At 40.3% G+C, this 24,559-nt stretch overlaps 1 protein-coding gene and 1 pseudogene across 16 annotated transcripts in view; both read right to left on the bottom strand.

The window, feature by feature from the left end:
- Positions 1–1,898: 1,898 nt before the first annotated feature.
- Positions 1,899–12,809, bottom strand: LOC147369770 (plexin-A1 pseudogene; annotated as a pseudogene).
- A 392-nt stretch (positions 12,810–13,201) lies between these two features.
- LOC147369771 (hepatitis A virus cellular receptor 2-like) overlaps positions 13,202–24,559 on the bottom strand; it is a 49,691-nt gene continuing 38,333 nt past the window's right edge. For 3 of the 16 annotated variants that reach the window (XM_086413737.1, XM_086413736.1, XM_086413746.1), the window contains 5 exons: positions 23,960–24,000; positions 22,432–22,558; positions 19,343–19,462; positions 18,702–18,738; positions 13,202–16,632 (listed from right to left, as the gene is read on the bottom strand). In XM_086413737.1, coding sequence (XP_086269863.1) covers positions 16,473–16,632; positions 18,702–18,738; positions 19,343–19,462; positions 22,432–22,558; positions 23,960–24,000 — 485 coding nt within the window. In that variant the 3' untranslated portion in view covers positions 13,202–16,472. Of the gene's footprint in view, positions 16,633–18,701; positions 18,739–19,342; positions 19,463–22,431; positions 22,559–23,838; positions 24,001–24,559 lie in introns of those variants that run through there. The other 13 variants (XR_015168567.1, XM_086413748.1, XM_086413738.1 and 10 more) reach the window with 9 other exon arrangements.

The following is a 24,559-nucleotide window of genomic DNA, read 5'->3' on the forward strand; positions in this document are numbered from 1 at the left end:
TGGGGTGCATATATCTTTTTGAATTATTGCTTTTTTTTGGGGGGGGTATATATAACCAGGAGGTGAATTGCTGAGTCATACCATAGTCTCACTTTTAGTTTTCTTATAAACCTCCATACTGTTTTCCACTAAGGCTGCACTAAATCAAATTCCCACCAACAGTGTACAAGGGTTCTCTTTTCCCCGTATCCTTGCCAACATTTGGTTTTGTGTTCTTTTTTATGAAAGCCATTCTGACAGCTGTGAGGTGATACCTCATTGTGGTTTTGACATTTTGATTTGCATTTCCCTGAAGAGAAGCAGTGTCAAACATGTGTCTGCTGGCCATCTGCATGACCCCTTTGGAAAAACGTCTACTCAGGTCTTCTGTCCCTTTTGTAACATGGTTGTTTTTTTGACATTGAGTTGTATGAACTGTTTATATATTTTGGTATTAGCCCTTTATTAGTCATATCATTTGCAAATAATTTCTACCTCTCATTATGTTGCCTTTTCATTTTGTGATGGTTTCCTTTGTTGTGCAAAAGCTTTTAAGTTTAATTAGTTCCCATTTATTTTTGTTTTTATTTCTCTTGCTTTAAAAGGAGCAGATGCAAGAAAACATAGCTTTTTTTTTTTTTTAATGTACAGGTTTTGTAATTCAACATGTATTCTCTTACTTGCTGACTGCAACATGGGAAGTCCCAACCTCCAGACCCTCTGGTCACTGCATCCTGCTGCCAACCAGGCCATTGGATGTGACCTGAGACCTCGACGCTGCCAGTTGCCTGAACAAAGTAAGCAGGAGTCCACTGTTCCCCTAAAAATTGAACAATGGCCCCCAGATGTCCCCTTGCTGCAAGGGGCCAGCATGCTGTTGGGGAGCCAGACTGAAACCTCTGAAAGGTTGGTGGCGGGTCAGGGAGTGGAGAGGACTGTGGTCATGACTACTCCTGGACCTCTACAGTTGAGAGCTCAGCCTGAGGCAGGGTGTGGGGGATAGTGGGCATGGTGAGGGAGAATAAATGAGATAAACTTACACTCATGACCAGGAGCCCCAGGCCCCAATAGCTCCCAGAGGCACAGCCCTGAGGACAGAAGAAGAAGTCACTTGGGCCCTGGGTGGAGCCATCCTGCAACCCCTCCATAGGATGGACCCAGGGCCTCTCTCTGGGTGAGGTCGATGTGTCACTCCAACCTCAGCCATGGACAGCATGTGGTGAATCAAGAGGATGATGGTTGTGGGTGTGTAGTGGTGAGCATAGGGGTGCTGAAACATAGCAGGTGGGGTGTGATGGCCCAGACAGACTTTAGCTCATCATGACCGAGCCCTGGACATTCACTCTCCCCACCTGGGCCACCAGCCAGGCCCCCGTCCTCAGACTCTGCCCAGGAAGCCAGGCACAGCTGAAACCTCTCAGCTGCTGGGCCTAGTCCTAGCCTTAGCAACCTGGTCTCTCCCTCCCAGAAGGTCCAGCCTCACCTCCAGGGACTTAAGTGAAGTCGCTCAGTCGTGTCTGATCTTTGTAACCCTATAGAATGTAGCCTACCAGGCTCCTCTGTCCATGGGATTTTGCAGACAATAGTACTGGAGTGGATTGCCATTTCCTCCTCCAGGGGATCTTCCCAACCCAGGGATCGAACCCGGGTCTCCTGCATTTTAGACAGACATTTTATCATCTGAGCCACCAGGGAAGTCACCTTATTGTCCCAAGAAGGACCCTGGTCACACCTGGGTTCCCCAACCCCATGGCAAGCAATTCTGGGCATGGAGGGTGCTTCAGGCATCGTCTCATCCACACCAATTAAGAACTGGGACCCTGGAAGGCTCCAAGGGGAAGGTTAGTGCCAAGGGCACCAGGACTGGACACATGGCCCCCAGCACAGGGCACCTGGCACAGTTGGGACCAGGCCTCTTCTACAGATCTCCTAGCTCTGCTGCTAGATAAGGGCCAGCCCCAAATTCACTCAAGTCCCCCTGGTCAGATGGTCATAGGCCAATGACTCAGTTACTCAGGGGTACAGTATGTACTACTCGCTCCAGCTTGCTCCAAAGCAGCTGCCACCAGGTCTGCTTATCCTTCTCCAGGGCTGTGTTGGGGTCTTGCCCTTGTACTTGATGATGTAAGAGTAGATCTCATGCAGGACACTCATGCTATTAAATTGACTCGGGTCCAATGTGAAATATGCACTTGTGTCCTGGTAGCTGATGGCAGGCCATCTTGGTGATGTAGGCATAGTAAATCTCCACCTAGCTCTTGTAGCTAAGGATGTCCTTGGTGTACAGCAGCTTCTGGGAGGAAAAGTCCTTGCCCAGTTTGTGCTCAGATGTGGAGCAGGAGTCCATGAAGGCCTAGGCCACCACTGACAGGCAGGCATGAGTGCTGCTGTTCTTGTAGATGTTGAATAGGAACTGTCGGTTCTTGATCATGTTCAAGCAGGAGCACAGGAGCAGGCAGTTTTTCTTCCAGGTGTGATGCATATCTGTATCATGCATCTGGTGCCAATCGGCCTGCTCATCCAGGAAATCAAACATGTACTCGATGGCCAGAAGCAGGGTTGAGCCCCAGTGCATGCTGAAGATGGTTTGGAAGAGGGCATCCACAAACCTCTGTAGCATGCCCTTGATGGCCAGAAGCTGCATCAGGAACTTCTTGTAGACTGTCTTGCTGCTTCAGTCACCACTGAGCTGTTCCAGGTGGTCATGGTTCTTAAACAGGAACACTGCAACTTTTTATATCAAAGAGTGCTCTGCCCATGTTTTCCTCTGGCAGTTCTATGGTGTCTGGTCTATTTATGTCTTTAACCCTTTTTTGTATGTGATATTGAATGAGTGAGTGATTCAAAGTCACTCAGTCATATCTGACTCTTTGCGACCCCATAGACTATACAGTCCATGGAATTCTCCAAGCCAGAATACTGGAGTGGGTAGAATCTCCCTTCTCTAGGGGATCTTTCCAACCCAGGGATCGAACCCAGGTCTCCCGCATTGCAGGCGGATTCTTTACCAGCTGAGCTATCATTCTTCTACCTGTAGCTGTCCAGTTTTCCCAGCACCGCTTTTTGAAGACTGTCTTTTCTCCATTGTCTATTCTTGCCTCTTTTGTCATTGATTAATTGACCAAAAGTATATGATTCTGAATTCTCCATCCTCTTCCACTGATCTCTGTGTCTATTGAACAAGTACCATAATGTTTTGATTACCGTAGCTTTTGTAATATAGTCTGAAGTTGGGGAGTGGGATTTCTCCACCTTGGTTCTTTCTCAATATTGTTTTGGCCCTTTTGGGTCTTTTGTATTTTCACATAAATTTAAAATTGTTCCTAGTTTTTGAAAGATACTATTGGTATTTTGGTAGGGATTGTATTGAATCAATAAATTGCCTTGGGTAATTTTAACAATGTTATTTTAACAATATTAATTATTGTTAAATATTAATAAAATATTTTCATTAATAATAATTTATTAATATAAATTTATGACATATATTGTACATTATATATAATTATATGCATATTATACATAATATACAAAATATGAGTTTATATATTTATATAAATTTTGAAATATAAATGTTACATAAATATTAATATTATACTTAATATTTACCAATATTAATTATTTTAATAATCATTTTAACAATATTAATTCTCCCAATCCAAGAACATGGTATAATTTTCCATCCATATAATCTTCAGTAGTTTTCCAAGTACAGGTCTTTCACCCCCTTAGGCAGTTTTATTCTAGGAATTTTATTCTTTCTGAGGTAGGCTGTTTTTAAGATTCAGTACAGGTCTTGATTTAGGGTCAGACTTTAGGCCTGAAAAGCCATATGAACTTTGAGACTGTTTATACAAGAAGGGACTTTAATTACCTGGGGCCAATCCTCTTGATATGTATGTGAATAAACTGAGGACCAGAGAGAAATAGACGAGAGGACCCACAGAAGTCACTCGGGACCAATGCAGAAGTGAACGCCAGGTTCGCCTACCCCTATTCCACTGTTCCTCTTCGTCAATAAACATTATTTCACCAATGTTTTTTGTTGTTGTTCTTTGCAACATTCAGCTTGTGGGATCTTAGTTCCCCAACTAGGGATATAAACCCACAGCCTCTGCAATCAAAGCTCAGAGTCCTAACCAGTGGACTGCCAGGGAATTCCCATTTATTTAACCAAATATTCATCAAGCACCCCATACTAAGCAATGCAACATTTTAAGTAGATAAAGCAAACCCACAATCTCCACCTTTGAAAGTTAAGGGAAAAAAAACACCACTTTCAGTATGAATGAAGTAATTATAGGAAACAAGCTTCTGGTTACCAAAGGGGAAGGTGGGAGATAAAGTAGGAGTATACAGTTAACAGATACACACTCAATCACTTCAGTAGCTCAGTCGTGTCCAACCCTTTGTGACCCCATGAATCGCAACACGCCAGGCCTCCCTGTCCATCACCAACTCCCAGAGTTCACTCAAACTCATGTCCATCAAGTCGGTGATGCCATCCAGTCATCTCATCTTCTATCGTCCCCTTCTCCTCCTGCCCCCAATCCCTTCCAGGATCAGAGTCTTTCCCAATAAGTCAACTCTTTGCATGAGTTGGCCAAAGTACTGGAGTTTTAGCTTTAGCATCATGCCTTCCAAAGAACACCCAGGACTGATCTCCTTTAGGATGGACTGGTTGGATCTCCTTGCAGTCCAAGGGATTCTCAAGAGTCTTCTCCAACACCACAGTTCAAAAGCATCAATTCTTCGGCGCTCAGCTTTCTTCACACTCCCAACTCTCACATCCATACATGACTACTGGAAAAACCATAGCCTTGACTAGACGGACCTTAGTTGGCAAAGTAATGTCTCTGCTTTGAATATGCTATCTAGGTTGGTCATAACTTTCCTTCCAAGGAGTAAGTGTCTTTTAATTTCATGGCTGCAATCACCATCTACAGTGATTTAGGAGCCCAAAAAAATAAAGTTTGACACTGTTTCCACTGTTTCCCCATCTATTTCCCATGAAGTGATGGGACCGGATGCCATGATCTTCGTTTTCTGAATGTTGAGCTTTAAGCCAACTTTTTCACTCTCCTCTTTCACTTTCATCAAGAGTCTTTTGAGTTCCTCTTCACTTTCTGCCATAAGGGTGGTGTCATCTGCATATCTGAGGTTATTGATATTTCTCCAGGCAAGCTTGATTCCAGCTTGTGCTTCTTCCAGCCCAGCATTTCTCATTATGTACTCTGCATAGAATTTCAATAAGCAGGGTGACAATATACAGCCTTGACATACTCCTTTTCCTATTTGGAACCACCCTGTTTTACCATGTCCAGTTCTAACTGTTGCTTCCTGACCTGCATATAGGTTTCTCAAGAGGCAGCTCAGGTGGTCTGGTATTCCCATCTCTTTCAGAATTTTTCACAGTTTATTGTGATCCACACAGGCAAAGGCTTTGGCATAGTCAATAAAGCAGAAATAGATGTTTTTCTGGAACTCTCTTGCTTTTTCCATGATCCAGCAGATGTTGGCAATTTGATCTCTGGTTCCTCTGCCTTTTCTAAAACCAGCTTGAACATCTGGAAGTTCACAGTTCACGTATTGCTGAAGCCTGACTTAGAGAATTTTGAGCATTACTTTACTAGCGTGTCAGATGAGTGCAATTGTGTGGTAGTTTGAGCATTCTTTGGCATTGTCTTTCCTTGGAACTGGAATGAAAACTGACATTTTCCAGTCCTGTGGCCACTGCTGCATTTTCTAAATTTGCTGGCATATTGAGTGCAGCACTTTCACAGCATCATCTTTTAGGATTTGAAATAGCTCCACTGGAATTCCATCACCTCCACTAGCTTTGTTTGTAGTGATGCTTTCTAAGGCCCGCTTGACTTCACATTCCAGGATGTCTGGCTCTAGGTCAGTGATCACACCATCATGATTATCTGGGTCGTGAAGCTCTTTTTTGTACAGTTTCTGTGTTTTCTTGCTATCTTAATATCTTCTGCTTCTGTTAGGTCCATACTATTTCTGTCCTTTATGGAGCCCATCTTTGCCTAAAATGGTCCCTTGGTATCTCTAATTTTCTTGAAGAGGTCCCTAGTCTTTCCCATTCTGTTGTTTTCCTCTATTTCTTTGCATTAATCACTGAGGAAGGCTTTCTTCTCTCTCCTTGCTATTCTTCAGAACTCTGCATTTAGATGCTTATATCTTTCCTTTTCTCCTTTGCTTTTTGCTTTTCTTCTTTTCACAGCTATTTGTAAGGCTCCCCAGACAGCCATTTTGCTTTTTTTCATTACTTTTTCTTGGGGATGTCTTGATCCCTGTCTCCTGTACAATGTCACAAAACTCCATCTATAGTTCATCAGGCACTCTGTCTATCAGATCTAGTCCCTTAAATCTATTTCTCACTTCACTGTATAATCATAAGGGATTTTATTTAGGTCATACCTAAATGGTCTAATGGTTTTCTTCACTTTCTTCAATTTAAGTCTGAATTTGGCAATGAGAAGTTCATGATTTGAGCCACAGTCAGCTCCCAGTCTTGTTTTTGCTGACTGTATATAGTTTCTCCATCTTTGGCTGCAAAGAATATAATCAATCTGATTTCGTTGTTGACCATCTGGCGATGTCCATGGGTAGAGTCTTCTCTTGTGTTGTTGGAAGAGGGTGTTTGCTATGACCACTGTGTTTTCTTGGCAAAACTCTATCAGCCTTTGCCCTGCTTCATTCCATATGCCAAGGCCAAATTTGCCTGTTACTCCAGATGTTTCTTGACTTCCTACTTTTGCATTCCAGTCCCCTATAATGAAAAGGAAATCTTTTGGGGTTATTAGTTCTAAAAGGTCTTGTAGGTCTTCATAGAACCATTCAACTTCAGCTTCTTCAGCATTACTGGTTGGGGCATAGGCTTGGATTACCGTGATATTGAATGGTTTGCCTTGGAAATGAACAGAGTTCATTCTATCATTTTTCAGATTGCATCCAAGTACTGCATTTCAGACTCTTTTTTTTTAATAGGTGTGTGTGTGTGTGTGTGTGTGCGTGTGCATGTGTGTGTAACAGATACACACTACTATACATAAAATAGACAAGCAACAAAGATTTACTGTATAGCATAGGAAACTGGTGACTCAGATGGTAAAGAAATCACCTGCAAGCAAGAGAGCCAGGGCAGATCCCTGCGTTAGGAAGATTCTCTGGAGAAGGGCATGGCTACCCACTCTCAGCATTCTTCCCATGGACAGAAGAGCCTGTCAGACCATAGTCCATGGAGCTTCAAAGAGGCAGACAAGACTCAGTGACTTACTTTTCACACTATAGGTAACTATATTCATTATCTTGCAATAAACTATAATGGAAAATAATCTGAAATACATACACACACACACACATGTGAATCACTTTGCTATAATCCTGAAACTAACATAATACTGTAAATCAACTGCACTTCAATTTAAAATAGTCGAGTTACACTGTGCCCCAATATAATTTATATACCTCTCTCACATATTAATACCACGTCCATTGATGTTCCAGGTTTTGAAGCTGTGAGTGAGAGGATGTCAGAAAATGGAATGTGAGCTAAGTGAGCTCCTGTTCACATAGCTAGAGGGCACTGCCTAGTGTAAAACAGAACATCTCCCCAAATTATGAGATAATGCATCCTTTTTCTTCATCCCCAAAACCAAAACAATGTTTTCTACTTAAAAACACATCAGAGATTTGTTTGGGGATGAAAACTTTCACTTTTAGCTATGTGCCTTACTGCATTATCACATGATTGCAAGTCATTTCCTCTGCATCCATTTTAGGGAAGATGGCTGGATGAGGAAAAAAAAACAAACATGATAGCACTTGGCTTTCATCAGATAAGGTTAAAGGAATCTTCTGAAGGACTCAGTACTCTTCCAAACCAAGCCCACTGCAAGACTTGGGCACCAGTTGAACTCCTGTGCTAGTAGAAGTTATTCAAAATGTATGCTGAGCTTTATCAAGGCACTGCATTTGTAGTGAGCATTGCGACTTACCACACTGACAACAGAACCCTCTGTTAACTAGCTATGTTGCTAAAGAATGTTGACATTTTAAAATTTCAAAACTTCAAATGTCAAAAATCAAAAATGAATTATTTCGAGTCAAAGGAACACTATTGAAATAAATTGCTTTCAGAAATGACTGCCTTGAGAAAAAAATATACATTTAGTAATACACTGAATGGTATATTTCTTTAAAAATATACTGTTGTTCTATTGTCATGATAGTTCAAATACAATCACATCCTTTGACACAAAAATTCCATGTCCAAAATCATAATATTGGAAGTATACAAATGCACAACAGATCAGATCAGATCAGTCGCTGAGTCGTGTCCGACTCTGCGACCCCATGAATCGCAGCACGCCAGGCCTCCCTGTCCATCACCAACTCCCAGAGTTCACTTGGACTCACGTCCATCGAGTCAGTGATGCCATCCAGCCATCTCATCCTCTGTCGTCCCCTTCTCCTCCTGCCCCCAATCCCTCCCAGCATCAGAGTCTTTTCCAACGAGTCAACTCTTCGAATAAGGTGGCCAAAGTACTGGAGTTTCAGCTTTAGCATCATTCCTTCCAAAGAAATCCCAGGGCTGATCTCCTTCAGAATGGACTGATTGGATCTCCTTGCAGTCCAAGGGACTCTCAAGAGTCTTCTCCAACACCACAGTTCAAAAGCATCAATTCTTCAGCGCTCAGCCTTCTTCACAGTCCAACTCTCACATCCATACATGATCAGAGGAAAAACCATAGCCTTGACTAGATGAACCTTTGTTAGCAAAGTAATGTCTCTGCTTTTGAATATGCTATCTAGGTTGGCCATAACTTTACTTCCAATGAGTAAGCGTCTTTTAATTTCATGGCTGCAGTCACCATCTGCAGTGATTTTGGAGCCCAGAAAAATAAAGCCTGACAATGTTTCCACTGTTTCCCATGAAGTGATGGGACTGGATGCCATGATCTTTGTTTTCTGAATGTTGAGCTTTAAGCCAGCTTTTTCACTCTCCACTTTCACTTTCATCAGGAGGCTTTTGAGTTCCTCTTCACTTTCTGCCATAAGGGTGGTGTCATCTGCATGTCTGAGGTTATTGATATTTCTCCTGGCAATCTTGATTCCAGCTTGTGCTTCTTCCAGTCCAGTGTTTCTCATGATGTACTCTGCATATAACTTAAATAAACAGGGTGACAATATACAGCCTTGATGTACTCCTTTTCCTATTTGGAACCAGTCTGTTGTTCCATGTCCAGTTCTAACTGTTGCTTCCTGTCCAGCATACAAATTTCTCAAGAGGCAGATCAGGTGTTCTGGTATTCCCATCTCTTTCAGAATTTTCCACAGTTTATTGTGATCCACACAGGCAAAGGCTTTGGCATAGTCAATAAAGCAGAAATAGATGTTTTTCTGGAACTCTCTTGCTTTTCCCATGATCTAGTGGATGTTGGCAATTTGATCTCTGGTCCCTCTGCCTTTTCTAAAACCAGCTTGAACATCAGGAAGTTCACGGTTCACATATTGCTGAAGCCTGGCTTGGAGAATTTTGAGCATTACTTTACTAGCGTGTGAGATGAGTGCAATTGTGCAGTAGTTTGAGCATTCTTTGGCATTGCCTTTCTTTGGGATTGGCATGAAAACTGACCTTTTCCAGTCCTGTGGCCACTGCTGAGTTTTCCAAATTTGCTGGCATATTGAGTGCAGCACTTTCACAGCATCATCTTTCAGGATTTGAAAGAGCTCAACTGGAATTCCATCACCTCCACTAGCTTTGTTTGTAGTGATGCTTTCTAAGGCCCACTTTACTTCACATTCCAGGATGTTTGGCTCTAGGTCAGTGATCACACTATCATGATTATCTGGGTCGTGAAGATCTTTTTTGTACAGTTCTTCTGTGTATTCTTGCCATCTCTTCTTAATATCTTCTGCTGCTGTTAGGTCCATACCATTTCTGTCCTTTATCGAGCTCATCTTTGCATGAAATGTTCCTTTGGTATCTCTAATTTTCTTGAAGAGATCCCTAGTCTTTCGCATTCTGTTGTTTTCCTCTATTTTTTTGCATTGATCGCTGAAGAAGGCTTTCTTATCTCTTCTTGCTATTCTTTGGAACTCTGAATTCAGATGTTTATATCTTTCCTTTTCTCCTTTGCTTTTCGCTTCTCTTCTTTTCACAGCTATTTGTAAGGCCTCCCCAGACAGCCATTTTGCTTTTTTGCATTTCTTTTCCATGGGGATGATCTTGATCTCTGTCTCCTGTACAATGTCATGAACCTCATTCCATAGTTCATCAGGCACTCTATCTATCAGATCTAGGCCCTTAAATCTATTTCTCACTTCCACTGTATAATCATAAGGGATTTGATTTAGGTCATACCTGAATGGTCTAGTGATTTTCCCTACTTTCTTCAATTTCAGTCTGAATTTGGCAATAAGGAGTTCATGGTCTGAGCCACAGTCAGCTCCTGGTCTTGTTTTTGCTGACTGTATAGAGCTTCTCCATCTTTGGCTGCAAAGAATATAATCAATCTGATTTCGGTGTTGACCATCTGGTGATGTCCATGTATAAAGTCTTCTCTTGTGTTGTTGGAAGAGGGTGTTTGTTATGACCAGTGCATTTTCTTGGCAAAACTCTATCAGTCTTTGCCCTGCTTCATTCCGTATTCCAAGGTCAAATTTGCCTGTTACTCCAGGTGTTTCTTGACTTCCTACTTTTGCATTCCAGTCCCCTATAATGAAAAGGACATCTGTTTTGGGTGTTAGTTCTAAAAGATCTTGTAGGTCTTCATAGAACCATTCAACTTCAGCTTCTTCAGCATTACTGGTTGGGGCATAGACTTGGATTACTGTGATATTGAATGCTTTGCCTTGGAAACAGAGAGATCATTCTGTCAGTTTTGAGATTGCATCCAAGTACTGCATTTCAGACTCTTTTGTTGACCATGATGGCTACTCCATTTCTTCTGAGGGATTCCTGCACGCAGGAGTAGATATAATGGTCATCTGAGTTAAATTCACCCATTCCAGTCCATTTCAGAGCTCTGATTCCTAGAATGTCGACATTCACTCTTGCCATCTCGTTTGACCACTTCCAATTTGCCTTGATTCATGGACCTGACTTTCCAGGTTCCTATGCAATATTGCTGTTTACAGCATCGGACCTTGCTTCTATCACCAATCACATCCACAGCTGGGTATTCTTTTTGCTTTGGCTCCATCCCTTCATTCTTTCTGGAGTTATTTCTCCACTGATCTCCAGTAGCATATTGGGCACCTACTGACCTGGGGAGTTTCTCTTTCAGTATCCTATCATTTTGCCTTTTCATACTGTTCATGGGGTTCTCAAAGCAAGAATACTGAAGTGGTTTACCATTCCCTTCTCCAGTGGACCACATTCTGTCAAATCTCTCCACCATGACCCGCCCGTCTTGGGTTGCCCCACGGGCATGGCTTAGTTTCATTGAGTTAGACAAGGCTGTGGTCCTAGTGTGATTAGATTGACTAGTTTTCTGTGAGTATGGTTTCAGTGTGTTTGCCCTCTGATGCCCTCTTGCAACACCTACCGTCTTACTTGGGTTTCTCTTACCTTGGGCGTGGGGTATCTCTTCACGGCTGCTCCAGCAAAGCGCAGCCATTGCTCCTTACCTTGGATGAGGGGTATCTCCTCACCGCCACCCTTCCTGACCTTCAACGTGGGATAGCTCCTAGGTTTTGTATATTTGAAATGGGGGCGGGGGGGGGGACTAAACATCTATGTGTGAGGAAGTGATTTAATAGATTAAGTACATTTGTTCTACTTAATACTACATAGCTGTCTAAGTAAAGGCTGTTGTCCCATTCTCACAGGGAATGATGAGCTTCTGTATGTAGTGGAAAAAATTAGGTTACTGTGTGTGTGTATGAGTGAAAGAGGGGAAAAAAATAAGAGAATAGCCTAGAACTTTGCTAACTCTAGAGCCACTAGCCACATGTGGCTATTGAGCACTTAAAAAGTGACTAGTCAGAATGGAGATGTCCTCTAAATGGAAAATACTCACTGAACTGTGAAGACTTATAATGAAGGGGAAAAAAAAGAACAAGAATAAGAAAAAAAAAAAAAAACACTGCATTTCTACTGGACAGTGCTGACCTAGGACTGTTCCTGGGGATTGGGACTGGGGAAAAATTTTGATGGAGAGGACAGGGAATAGGCATTTCCAGTTTTAATTATTTTTCAGAAAGCACTTAATTTAAAATTTTAAAAATCAGAGTAGGAATCCAAGCAAAATTTATCGTTTAGTTACTATTATGTGTCAGTCTTAATTCCTTAGTCTTCACAAATGGTACCATGGTTATGTAAGCTGTTAACCAAAAAAAAAAAAAAAAAAAAATCTGCTGAATACAGGAACTCTACACTATCATTGCAACTTTTCTGCAAATCTCAAATTATTTCAAAATAAAAACCTAAAAAAAAAACAACGAGGGAAACAAGCACTCTAACGAGATATATCTTCTGCTTAGAGATTCTTACTTGGAGTTTCAAAGTACTTACTGTAAAGTAACTCACCTACCCACAGCTCCTTGTAAACACATTTGCTTGAAACAAGGCAGCTAGGATTACTAAATATCATATTCCTTAGCTCCCACCTGAAATTCCATCAATTCAGAAAACTCCCTTCTCCCTTGGTGATTAGAAGCTGCCTGGCTGCTGCTTAGGTACCAGGGATTTTTTTGGAGTAGGAGGCTTGCTCAGAGAAGAGGAAAGCTGCCACCTCTCCAAGGACTTCACTGAGGCCTGGGCAGCTAGAAGTTTTCAAAGCCCCTTCACTTGCTCCTTGCTCCCTCATCGGCTCCTTGCTTCAGCCCTCAGACTAAACCAACACTAAGGTCAAGAGATTTTTGCTAAGATCTCATCGTGAACTTTGAGATTAAAAAAGTGAATCAAAAATCAATATCATTAGTATAACAACCTTCACCTAACACCTTGTACAGGTGTTACTATTTACTTAAAGGTTTCCAGAATAAGAACTAAACTCAGCATGCAAATGAGTAGGAATGGCAGGTAAAACTGGATAACAAAATTTAAAACAGATTTGATATAGATATATAGATACATGGCTATTTCAGAACTGGCCAAATGAAGATAATTTTAAACACTGCATTGGAGTGTAAAATACTTTCATTTTACATGAAGTAGGTTTAAAAGGCATGAAATGTAGAAATTACAAAGGACAACATGTCAGATTGTCATAAGGCATGTTATTAAGTATAGACTATAAACCTGCAACAAAATACTTTCCAAAGGTGACCCACCCACAAAACAATTACATTAAAAATAATGTGGGTATTTAAACATTCTACCACCACAACCACACTTGCATAGCTTAAACAATTTTTTAAAACATCATTACTTTCTCTGGAAAAAGAGTCACACCATAAGCAGAAGGAGCTTGACTAAGAATTACCAAAGAAAACTGCTACTATGTAAATGAGTGACCTTTATAATTACAGGCAATACAACTGAAAAAAAGATGTAGAGGATCTAGAATCTTGAAAGTCACATTTCTGATGCATTCTCTACTGCACAGCTTTTCCACTGAAAACTGGTTAAAATCTGAGCTCCCCTTAAGCTTGAGAACTCTCCAACCAAGTGTCCCAGCTGCCTCTCTCCTTTTCCCCTTTCCAGCTGAGTTCCAGAAAAGAATGACGAAAATCTTTAAAATTACAGATCTAGGGCATCTCTACTTACCTCTGGAAAGACTTTCTCAGTAGAAATATGGGGACAAAATTAATTTGTATTCAGTTAAAAAACAATTCAAACTTATGTGAAAATTAAATTTAAATGGAAATAAGCATAAGGGGATGTTCCCAAATAAATGAATGACAAGTCAAACCACTTGGAATTTCTGCCTTGGGATTCTAACACTAAAAGTGATAGGCAGATAAAACATGGCAAGATCTTAAATTTTCAGTCTGAAAAGATCAAGGAGCTTCTTCGGGCCCTGTGGGTGTCTATGGCAGAGATCTAGGAGAAAAATTTCTAAGGCACTTCTAAGAGAAAAACAACACATTCACTCTTCCTATGTTGTTTTTAATTAAGTAACCACTTGTCATCACCCAGACCCTTTGGGGGTTCCTTGATAGTTTGTTATCTTTCTACCATCTTCTTCATTACAAATCACTGATACAGAGTTGATCCTACCCTGAAAACCAGGGTCCCAATCCCTGCTGGAACCACTCTTGACACGTCCAGAGTGATGCTACACACTACGCTGGCTGTGACCTGAGCTTATCCAAAGTCTTCATTTCTTTCTGTGAGGAGGAGGGTGGACAGGGAAACGTTGTGATCATACTTAAATCAATTTCTTTATTACAAAAAAATGGAGAAAATGATTCAAACAGTTATAGAAGCACATAAAAGGAAAAAGTGAAACTCTTGACTATTTGCTCCTGTGGAATAACCATATTAACTTTGGAATATGCTTCTGGAATATTTTACAGTAAAAGAAAAAAATAGTATTAACTATACTATTTTAGAATCTTTTTCTTTTTATTAGCAATATAGATTTCTCCTTTGACAAGTAACACAGCTCTGTGAAACTAGGGATTTTGTCTGTTTCCTTCACTACTATATTTCTAGGAACTAAATCACTGTCTGGCACAAACTAGGTGCCAAAAAATGTTCACTGAATGAATGAATGAGATCCTCCTTCCTGTCAGATCAGTCAGAAGTTCCATGGGGTCAGGGATGTGTCTATTCGGTCCCTGTGATCCCAGCACCAGAGTCCCTGGCACAAGGTAAGCACTTAGTATCTGTTGAACTAGCAAAACAACTCAATGATGAAACCACCTAATTTTTTTTTAACTGTTCCAGTGTGTTGGCAATACCATAATAACCATCTATTCCCCAATTCATGGAAAAAGTGTCTCACAAATACTGTTGCAAGAGTTGTTCTTATATATATATATCCTTGTTTAAAGATTTTTTTAGGATAAGAATCCCTTTTGTGGGACAATCATTGACCTGGTTTAAATGTGTTCTGAAATCTCTTCCCTCTAGAATTTCATAAACTAAAAACACTTAAGATTAATTATTCAGCTTGTTTAAAAGCCACTGCCTTGAACTTTGCAAAATGATCTCCCTTTCAAATCTCCAGTAGAAAACCAATGCTTCCCAATCCTATCTAGATGCAGCCTGAACACTGTAACAAACAGGCTGCCTGCATCCTTGGTGACCAACATCTCCTGCATGCAACACAGTAGCACTTTAGTCATCACCTGGAGAAGGCCGTTTTCAGGCAGGTCTCTACTGTTGATTCATCCAGCAGAAAAGAGAAAGAAAACAGGAGAGTAATAGACTTCCAGGGCCTGAGCTGGAAGAAGATGCTAAGAAAATAAGAGCTGGACAAGACCAGAAACAGAGGATTAAGAGTATTTTTTAGTTCCCCACAAGTGAAGGTACAGAGCTCTATCTGAATTCTCCAATGGAAAAGTTTTTCCAGAAATTTGCCTTTCTGCTTGTTTAATTTTTTCACTCCAAAGATATTAAGTAAATCTCTATTATGTGTCAGAGTTGAGCCATAACTGAGGAGGAAAAAACAAGCAAGATGGACCTACTCTCCACCATCTTGGCACTGAAACTTAAGGACCATTGTCGAAGCATGAAGGGATCTGACTCTGACAAATAAAGATGGCTAGAGACCCTCACCTACTTTCCACCAGGGAACAGAATTTGTGTCCCAGTCCTGCTTCTTCTTTTATGAAAAACACTGCTCCATTTCTCTCCATGAATGGAGAAGTCGGTTAGAGATCTTCCCCTTTGAGTACCCTCCAAGCAAAACTGGTCAATACACACTGAGCGTACTTCCTTTTTCTCCAGGAGCATCTGCCACACCACAGGCCTTGCTGGCCCATCTTCTTAACTGAGGCCAAGGAGAGCTGTGCATTGGCACTTACTGTTGCAGAGTCAACATTCAAAGAAGTATAAACCTTGAGGCTTTGAGGGAATCAAGACCATCTAGTCCTACTCCAGTAGTTTCCTAACCCCTTCTATGGATCACAGAGCTCTTTGAGAATCAGTGACCCTTTAGACTTCCTGTATTGAAAAAGACACACATATATCTCAGCACATAATTTCCCCTGTATTTTCAGGAGTTTCATGGACACACCATGTAATCGAATATCTAGAATTCCAGAGATCCCATATCAAGAATTCTTACTCTCTATAAAAGCCCAATGGAGCTCTAATGTCCCAATTAGCAGTCTCTGAGTTGGGTGGATGGAACACAGAGGCAATGTAGTGCCTGTGTATTACCACACAGGTCCCAGCTCAATCCTCGAGTGAGCTAGTTATCTTTAAAATATGGAAAAACTCTGCTCGGTGGCCAAGGGCAGAATTTCTCAAATCAGTCAGCTGAGCCATCTCATGTTTTCAAAGAAGACAACACCAAGCCCCTAGATGAAGTGGTTGAATCTGGTGACGTTGAAAGGTGACAGCAGCCCAGAGGTTGTTAGGATTGATGCCCACTGTTGACGGAGCAGTAACACTCATATGGATCCTCCACTTCATATATGTTTTCCTCAATGATATAGATGTTTTCCACTGGGTGCATCCCCTCTGCTGCTGTATTTGCCAACCCTGAAGGAGAAAGGTTGGCCAAAGTGATGAGGCTGTGGAAATAAAGCATTGTAGTTGAGTTAAGCACTTTCTGGACAACGTGTAATAGTATTGAGAGAATGGGCTTTGCTGAAGAGTTAGCAACCAAGGAAGTATATGATCCTTGATCAGGTCCTGACTAGGAAGGGAAAACATAAAATAGCAATGAAATAATCTGGGGAATACTCTGTACAAATTCAAATTAATCTGGAATTTCTTAGGTATAAAAGTGGAATTGTGTTATCTAAGAGAATATACTTATTCTGAGGAAGTGCAGACTAAAGTGTTTATGTGAAGTGTCAAGATGTCTGAAACACCTGTACAAATGGTTCAGAAAAAAAACAAAATTGTATATGTAAAGAGAGAAACAAAGTAAATGTGACAAAATATCAAATAACATGCTCAAATTGCACTGTTATTTCAATTATTATGTGGGTTTAAACAATTCCGAAAAGTAAAAGGAATGTGTTATGGATCCAGTGAGACTTGAGTTTGAATTCTACCTCTGTTGCTTACCATCCGTAAGATCTAGGCTAAGTTGGATTTGCCTTTTCCATTTATTCATTAAAGAACTATTTAGTGTGTTACACACTGAGCCCATGCATCAAGAGACACTACAGTGAACAAAACACAAAAAGCTCCTGGAGGCTGTATATTAGTAAACTCAGGGTGTTAGGGTCCTCATCTATACAATAGGAATAAGTACTCTTCTCTCACAGGGCTGCTGTAAGGAACATTTATCCATGCAATCCTCAAATATTTATGAAGTGTGTACTAAGATTCAGGTGTGCACTAGGGGATACAGTTATTAATGTGGCTGATAACTTTCTAATTTTCTACGGAGTTTACATTTATAGGTAGAGATAAAACATTAACCCAATAATTTCATAAAGAATCTCAGGGATGGCGGAGCCTGCTGGGCTGCCATCTATGGGGTCGCACAGAGTTGGACACGACTGAAGTGACTTGGCAGCAGCAGGAGCAGCAGTAGTACAGATAAATGTAAATATTACCTATTGATATTACAACATTTCAGGTTTCAGCTCTAATAAATGCTGCTTATATATCATATAGAGCCATGATGATTAAATGTTTTATTTGGTCTTTTTTTACTGCAGACTATTTTGTCTTCATAACTAACTATACCATCTAGTGTGTGTGAATGCTAAGTCACTTCAGTTGTATCCAACTCTTTATGATCCTAGGGACTGTAGCCTTCCAGGCTCCTCTGTCCATGGGATTCTCCAGGCAAGAGTGGGTTGCCATGCCCTCTTCTAAGGGATCTTCCCGACCCACGGAGTGAACCTGCATCTCTTATGTCTCCTGCACTGGCAGGCAGGTTCTTCACCACTAACACCACCTAGACTTAGTCTAAAATTATTAGTGGTTCAGATAGTATTCAGTGGACAGAATCATTTTTTTCTTAAAATATATTTCATTCTGCCCATGTCCCAAATGTCACAGAAACCCAGTAAAAGTTATATAAGCTTTGTGTGTGTGTAGTGTAATTAGGAATGGAGACTAATTCTGCAATAGGACAGACAAGCAGTTTTCAACTCTGTTTGTATATTACAATTACCTAGAAAGTTTTTAGAACAATAAGGGCTTCCCTGGTGGCTCAGATAGTAAAGAATCCACCTGCAATGCAAGAGACCCGAGTTTGATCCCTGAGTAGGGAAGATCCACTGGAGAAAGGAATTGCCACCCACTCCAGTATTCCTTCCTGGAGAATTCCATGGACAGAGGAGCCTGGCGGGCTACAGTTCACGGGGTCACAAAGAGTCGGACACAACTGAGCAACTAACTCTTTCACTTTTTGACTATGCTGAGACCTCATCCCCAAAGATTCTAAAGTATTTGCTCTGGGATAGACAAATATGTTTAAGTACCCTAGGTGATTCTAACAGGCAATCAGAGTTCAGAAGAACCAGGCTGAGTTATGAAAAGCTCTGAGAGTAGACGCTGAGCTTCTCGTTCACTTCTGTAACCAGCGGCCACCTAGAGCCTGGATGGAGTAGGTGCTCAATCAGCTGACGGCTCACTCAAGATCCCCACCTTCTCCTACCCTACTCATGATTCTTACCTTGAATTTTGTATCTTCTCTTTTCTATCAGAATACCCTAAGTAGAAAGGCAAACGAAAGTCCACTTAAAATGATTTAATAAAATAAATGAGATAAAAAACAAAACACGCTAACGGGAGGCAAAGATTGTTTAGGGAAATCTGGTCTACCGGTTAAGATTGAATTACATCAAACCACTGATGTGTGTCTTGGTATATTACATAAACTGTGGTAGAAAGTAATAAAGATGTATTTTCATATTTAACAAATATAGGGAGTGCCTACTACATATCTGGTAGTATGCTAAAGCACCAGGGACACAAAAATGAATTATGAGCCCTGACATCATTAGGCTTGTCTTCCAGTGGGGAGACATTTAAGAAAAAAAAATAAGAAATAGAAAAAATAAAACAATTTCAAACTTGATGTGACAGAAAGAAAAGTACTGCAGCAAAATGGATTAACCTAGAGATTATCATACTGAGTGAAATAAGACAGAGAAAAACAAATATGGTATCATTTATATGTGAAAGCTAAAAACATTAAATAGCTTTATTTACAAAACAGAAACAGACTCACAGACATAGAAAACAAACTTATGGTTGCCAAAGGGTAGAGAGGAGCAGAGATTAATTAGGAGTATGGAATGAACAGATACATACCACTAAGATGATCTTTAAGCTCAGTTCTGAAAGAAGAGAATGAGTCAGCCAAATGAAGAACCAGGGTGAGCATTCTGGATTGAGTAAAGCCCTGGTAAAGATGGTGATAAGTGCCTGAAACTGAAAGCATGACTGGAATAAAAGAGTGGTACAAGATAAGGTCTGAAATGGATGCTGGGCTAGATACTATAGGACCCTTGAAGCCATAATCAGGAGCTTGGGTTTTATCCTAAGATATAAGAAATAATTGACGGCCAGAAAAATGATATAACTGGGTTTCAAGAAAATCACTTTGGTTGCTATGAGGAGAATGAACTAAAAGGAGGTATGAAAAAAAGATCAGGTAAGGCATGAACTGCCTCAGAGTAAGGTAGTGACAGAGAGGCACAGAATCATGAATGGATTTTAGATATGTTTTGGGGAAAGTGCAAGAAGTGAAACTGGATTGTGTGTATTTGGGATTGTGTGTTAGGAGTGAAGAAGGAGAGAATTCAAGGAGGGCTTCTAGCTCAGGCAACCACTTGGATGGTAGGGAAACACTATGATGAAGACCCAGCAAGGTGGGGTAGGGTTTTAAAAAGGTGGAATATAGACTCCAGAGCTCCTTTTTGGACACGGTAAGGTGGGAGACAAATAAGTAGAGATAACACCTGAACAGCTGGACAGTCAGTACCAACACCCTTGAGGGCTGAAGACAGAAACTAAGGATGACATTTAAGTCTATGGAAATATAGGTTATCATCATCCAGAGGGTATGGAGAGAGGAAAAACACCAGCTCTGGGGAATCTCAACACCTAAAGATCATGCTGAAGGAGAGAAAATTATAAAAATGACTGAAAAGGAGTGGCCAAAGTGAGAGTGGTCTTTCAGAAGTCAAGAGAAGGAAGACTTTTTTGGAATGAGTGAGGGTCAACAGTTGAATATTACTGAAAGATGGATGTATTGCAATGAAGACAGAGGTATCTACTGGGTTTATCAAAATGGAGATCACTGAGCTTGAACTAAAACTACTTCCATGGCAATTCAGGTGTAGAAGCTAAATGGGGCTGGGGGTGTTTGAAGAGTACAGAGGAATGAAATGTAGGAATAACTCATCTGAAATATGCCTGTGAAGGAGAGGAGAGAAATGGGAGTGGCGGGAGAGAAATGTGTGAACTAGATCTTATTTTTACACTAATAAAAAAAGCATAAATAGGAATGGAGAAAGAGATGATTTTGGAGAAAGCAATCAAAGGAAGAAGGAAGTCATGGCTATGCCAAAGTAGTTGAAACAGGCTTTTAATACTTCATTAGTGCAGTGAGAAGGGAGGGAGGTTTGAGAAGCAGTGAAATATGTGATGCTCATCTCAGACACTGCACTAGGAAGAAACAAGATTGCTGCACATTTCTGAGTGCCAATTTATGGCTTTGATGTCATGATTAAAAACCTGTTACCCTCGTTGTGTGATTTTCGCTAGCAGCTTCTAGGGAAAAGACTGCAAATTGTACACAACTTTCCCATCTATTCTTCTACGTAGTCATTTTTTAAATATAAATTTATTTATTTTAATTGGAGGCTAATTACTCTACAATATTGTATTGGTTTTGCCATATATCAACATGAATCCGCCATGGGTATACACGTGTTCCCCATCCTGAACCCCCCTCCCACCTCCCTCCCCATACCATTTTGGCAGTTATCATATGTGTGTACAAAACACGACTTCTCCCACTCTTCATCAATCTCTTTCCATACCCTTTTACCCAAACCATAACAGTCCCCAATATCCAGGCCTTGGCAGAACACAAAAAGTGGGTGTTATCATTACTCCTTATCAGCCTGTAGATTCCATATTCATGTGGTCAATTCCCAAACTCCACTGCTACCTCTCCATAAACTCGGGTAAGTGGGAGTGAGTAGCTTCTTCCTCTGAACAATTCATTTACCATTAATGGCAGAATAACAAAAAGGTAAGCAGCATAGCCCAGGTTTCAAATCCTCTATCAATTAACAGTGTCATGTTGGACTAAAAGTTACTTAACCTTTCAACACAATGGCTCTCCAACTGGTAAATGAGAACAATATTAGTACTTTTCTCAACAGGGTAATTATGAGGACTTAATGCACATAAAGCACTTGGAAGCTTTAAGCCACACAGGATGAGCAGCTCATCCCAGTTTTCCCTGGACTGTCCCAGTTTTAGCACAGAAAACCCACATATTCAGACCCCCTACCCCGCTTCAGTCCTGGGAAATTTCGGAATGGTTTGTAATGCTACACACAGTCTATGTTTACAGATGAGTAAGAAAGGCTACTAAAATAATAGAGGTATAAGGCCTTGGCCTCTGCCCCAAAAGAAGAGAATATATCACAATTATTAAAGTATGTGAGGCTTTCAGAGTGATGGAAGTGTTTGGTCATTGATTGTGGTGATGGTTTCCTGAGTGAAATCATCTACAAAAATTCATTAAGTTGGACACATTTTACATAGACAGTGTATCACATATAAATTATACTTATTTTTTAAAAATAAACATAATCAACTTAGAAGTAAAAAGTTTGCTGAGTGCCACAATGGAGGAAAATTACAAATGCTGCAACCTTGACCATGACCCAATGTTAAAGGAACCTGCTGCCCCTCTTTAAAGAACCACACGTAAGAGATACATAAGATAGAAAATGCATAGAAGGAAGTGATTGCTAATTCATGAATTTAAAATATTTATGCTCTTTACAAAATAAGAAAATAGGTACTAGAATCAACCTGCCTGAATCTGAATTCCAGCTTTGCCACTTACCGATTCTGAAACCTTGAGAAAACCTTGAAAGTTTACTGTCTCTAAGTGTTACTCTCCTCTGCTGTAAAAAAATGGGGATAACAGTACTACCTACCTTATAAGATGGTGATGATGATAAATATAAAAACATGCTTGTTACACGGTAAGCACTGAATAAAAACAAGCTATTATTAATCCTGTGATTTGAAAGGACTGAAGAGTATTGATTCTAATCAATATAACCTAATAATTATAATGTCTAGGTTTGGGTTGGTTCCTATATTAACAGTTCCTTATCAGAGGGAGAGAGAAGCACCATCAGATGACTTACATTTGAGAATTAGACCACCAGAGATAAGAATCAGAGCCAGCCCAGCAAAGACTCCTGCTCCTATGTAGAGGCCTGTTCTGGTGGTGGCACCCATGTCTTGTAACTCAGTAGCCAGTGTGGATATTTCCTATGGAAACGCAAACAGAATTACAGCAAATGGCCAGAAACCCATTGTCTGCCCAGGTAATCTCACGACTTATGCATCAGAACAGCCCTTTCACAGTATCCCAGGAAAGCAGGGACCCTGAAGTGACTCACAATCTATCCCCTTCTAGACAAGCTTCAAACCACCCAAATAAAGAGATTAGCTCAAGTTTTGACTTAGAAAGAGAATAAGATATGCTTGTCTGTGCTGTGGGTGGAGAAGTAGCCTTATTAAATGGACTCCCAATTTCCCCAACAAAAATGAACATTAAAGTGGAACCCTATTTATATAAGATTCCCTCATGTTTCCAGGGAGTTTCAGAGAGGTCTAAATTTGGTGTTGTACCATGAAACCCCAATTTCCACAGAAAGATAGTGATTTAAAAGCTAGGAATTTGCAGCCTGACAGTCTTGGGTTCAAATCCCAGTTCTGTCACCAAACAGCAGAGTCATCTTGTAAAGTTATCAGGAAAATCAAGTGACAAAAACCAGAAAACTTGGCACAGAGCCTGGTACAGGATAAATGTTCAATCAGCGATAGCTTTTATTGCTATTGCTCTGCATCCTGCTTCTAAACTTTCAGTTCATGTTCCCCCTTTAAAAAGAGCAACAGTGAACACTTTTAAAACAACATTAAGCAATTAAGTTCTCCATTTATTCAACACACATTTACTGCAAGTGCACTGTGCAAATGCGCCCTGAGCAGTGTGGCACAAAGAGGTATTTAAAAGGCAGTCCTGGATTGCAAAGACCGCAGGACAAACACAAAATACTTGAGAGTGAGTCAGACTGTGTCAAATGAATGCAGACTCCCGGGTATGTCCTCAAACAATTTCCCAGTCACTGCTATCAGATTGTTTTCTAGTGGTTTTCCCTTGCATTCTGAGAAGGTGGGAGATATTAAAATGGTGGTTGATTGAAATACAGCTTTGTTTTTGGTTAGATACGTAAGTTCTTACCTTAGAATATTCCTGACTGATGTCTTGTCATAAATAAATAAATTTAAACAAACAAACAATCTTTCTCACTAGGATAGAAATGTTAACAAGGAAAAACACTACTCTCAGGAGATGCAGGGTGTCTGAACCCTCCACAGTGGTATACAGTTGTGAAATTTCATGATAAGAACAAAATGCTAGTGAGTCTTCCTTTTGGCACACCTACTATGTGCCAGGCACTTTTATATGCATCATCTCACTCCATCCTTACAACAGGCCTCTGCAATTACAATTGTCATCAGCAACATGTTATAGTCAAGGAACCCAAAGACAAGGGAGATTAGGTATTTTTCCCCAAGGAAAGAGTGGACAGGAAGGAAGTCTAAAGCCATACTTTTTTTTCTTTGAGTTGAGCACGAGCTGAGTTCACACACACAGTTACTTACTGTCTGATTTTTATCATGGAGGGTCTTCAGTGTTCGTGTCTCTACCACAAAGAAGAAAAATAGCCAAAACAGTTAGGAATGCTCTTTATATGAGGTTTGTTTTTTTTTTTTTTAAGCTGCCTATAATTCTACTTGAAATTAATTCTACTTCATACTCTTCACAATAATTAACTGAGAAATCAACGGAATTTATTGAACACTTACAAATCAACTCTAGGATGATGTTTTTTCACCCAGATAACAAACCGAACTACCTATGTTCTATGAAATGGAGACTTCTTCTGGGAAGACATATTTGAATATGTAGTTTGTTGTGTCCATAGGACCTAAAACGGTCTGCAAAATTCTAACAGCATTGATGATACACAAGCAGGCATTATAATTAGACTTTTTTTAGATCACATGACTGCTCTTCAATATTTATTTTGTTCATTTTTTAATTGACGTATAGTTGATTTACAATGTTGTGTTAGTTTCAGGTATACAGTAAAGTGATTCAGAATATATATAGTCTTTTTCAGATTCTTTTCCCTTACAGGTTATTACAACTTACTGAGTATAGTTCCCTGTGCTATACAGTAGATCTTTGTTGGTTATCTA

Source organism: Bos grunniens, chromosome 7 (genome assembly GCF_055505025.1).
Source record: "Bos grunniens cultivar Pamir isolate PY7600 chromosome 7, Bosgru_T2T1.0, whole genome shotgun sequence".
NCBI classification, from domain to species: Eukaryota; Metazoa; Chordata; class Mammalia; order Artiodactyla; family Bovidae; genus Bos; species Bos grunniens.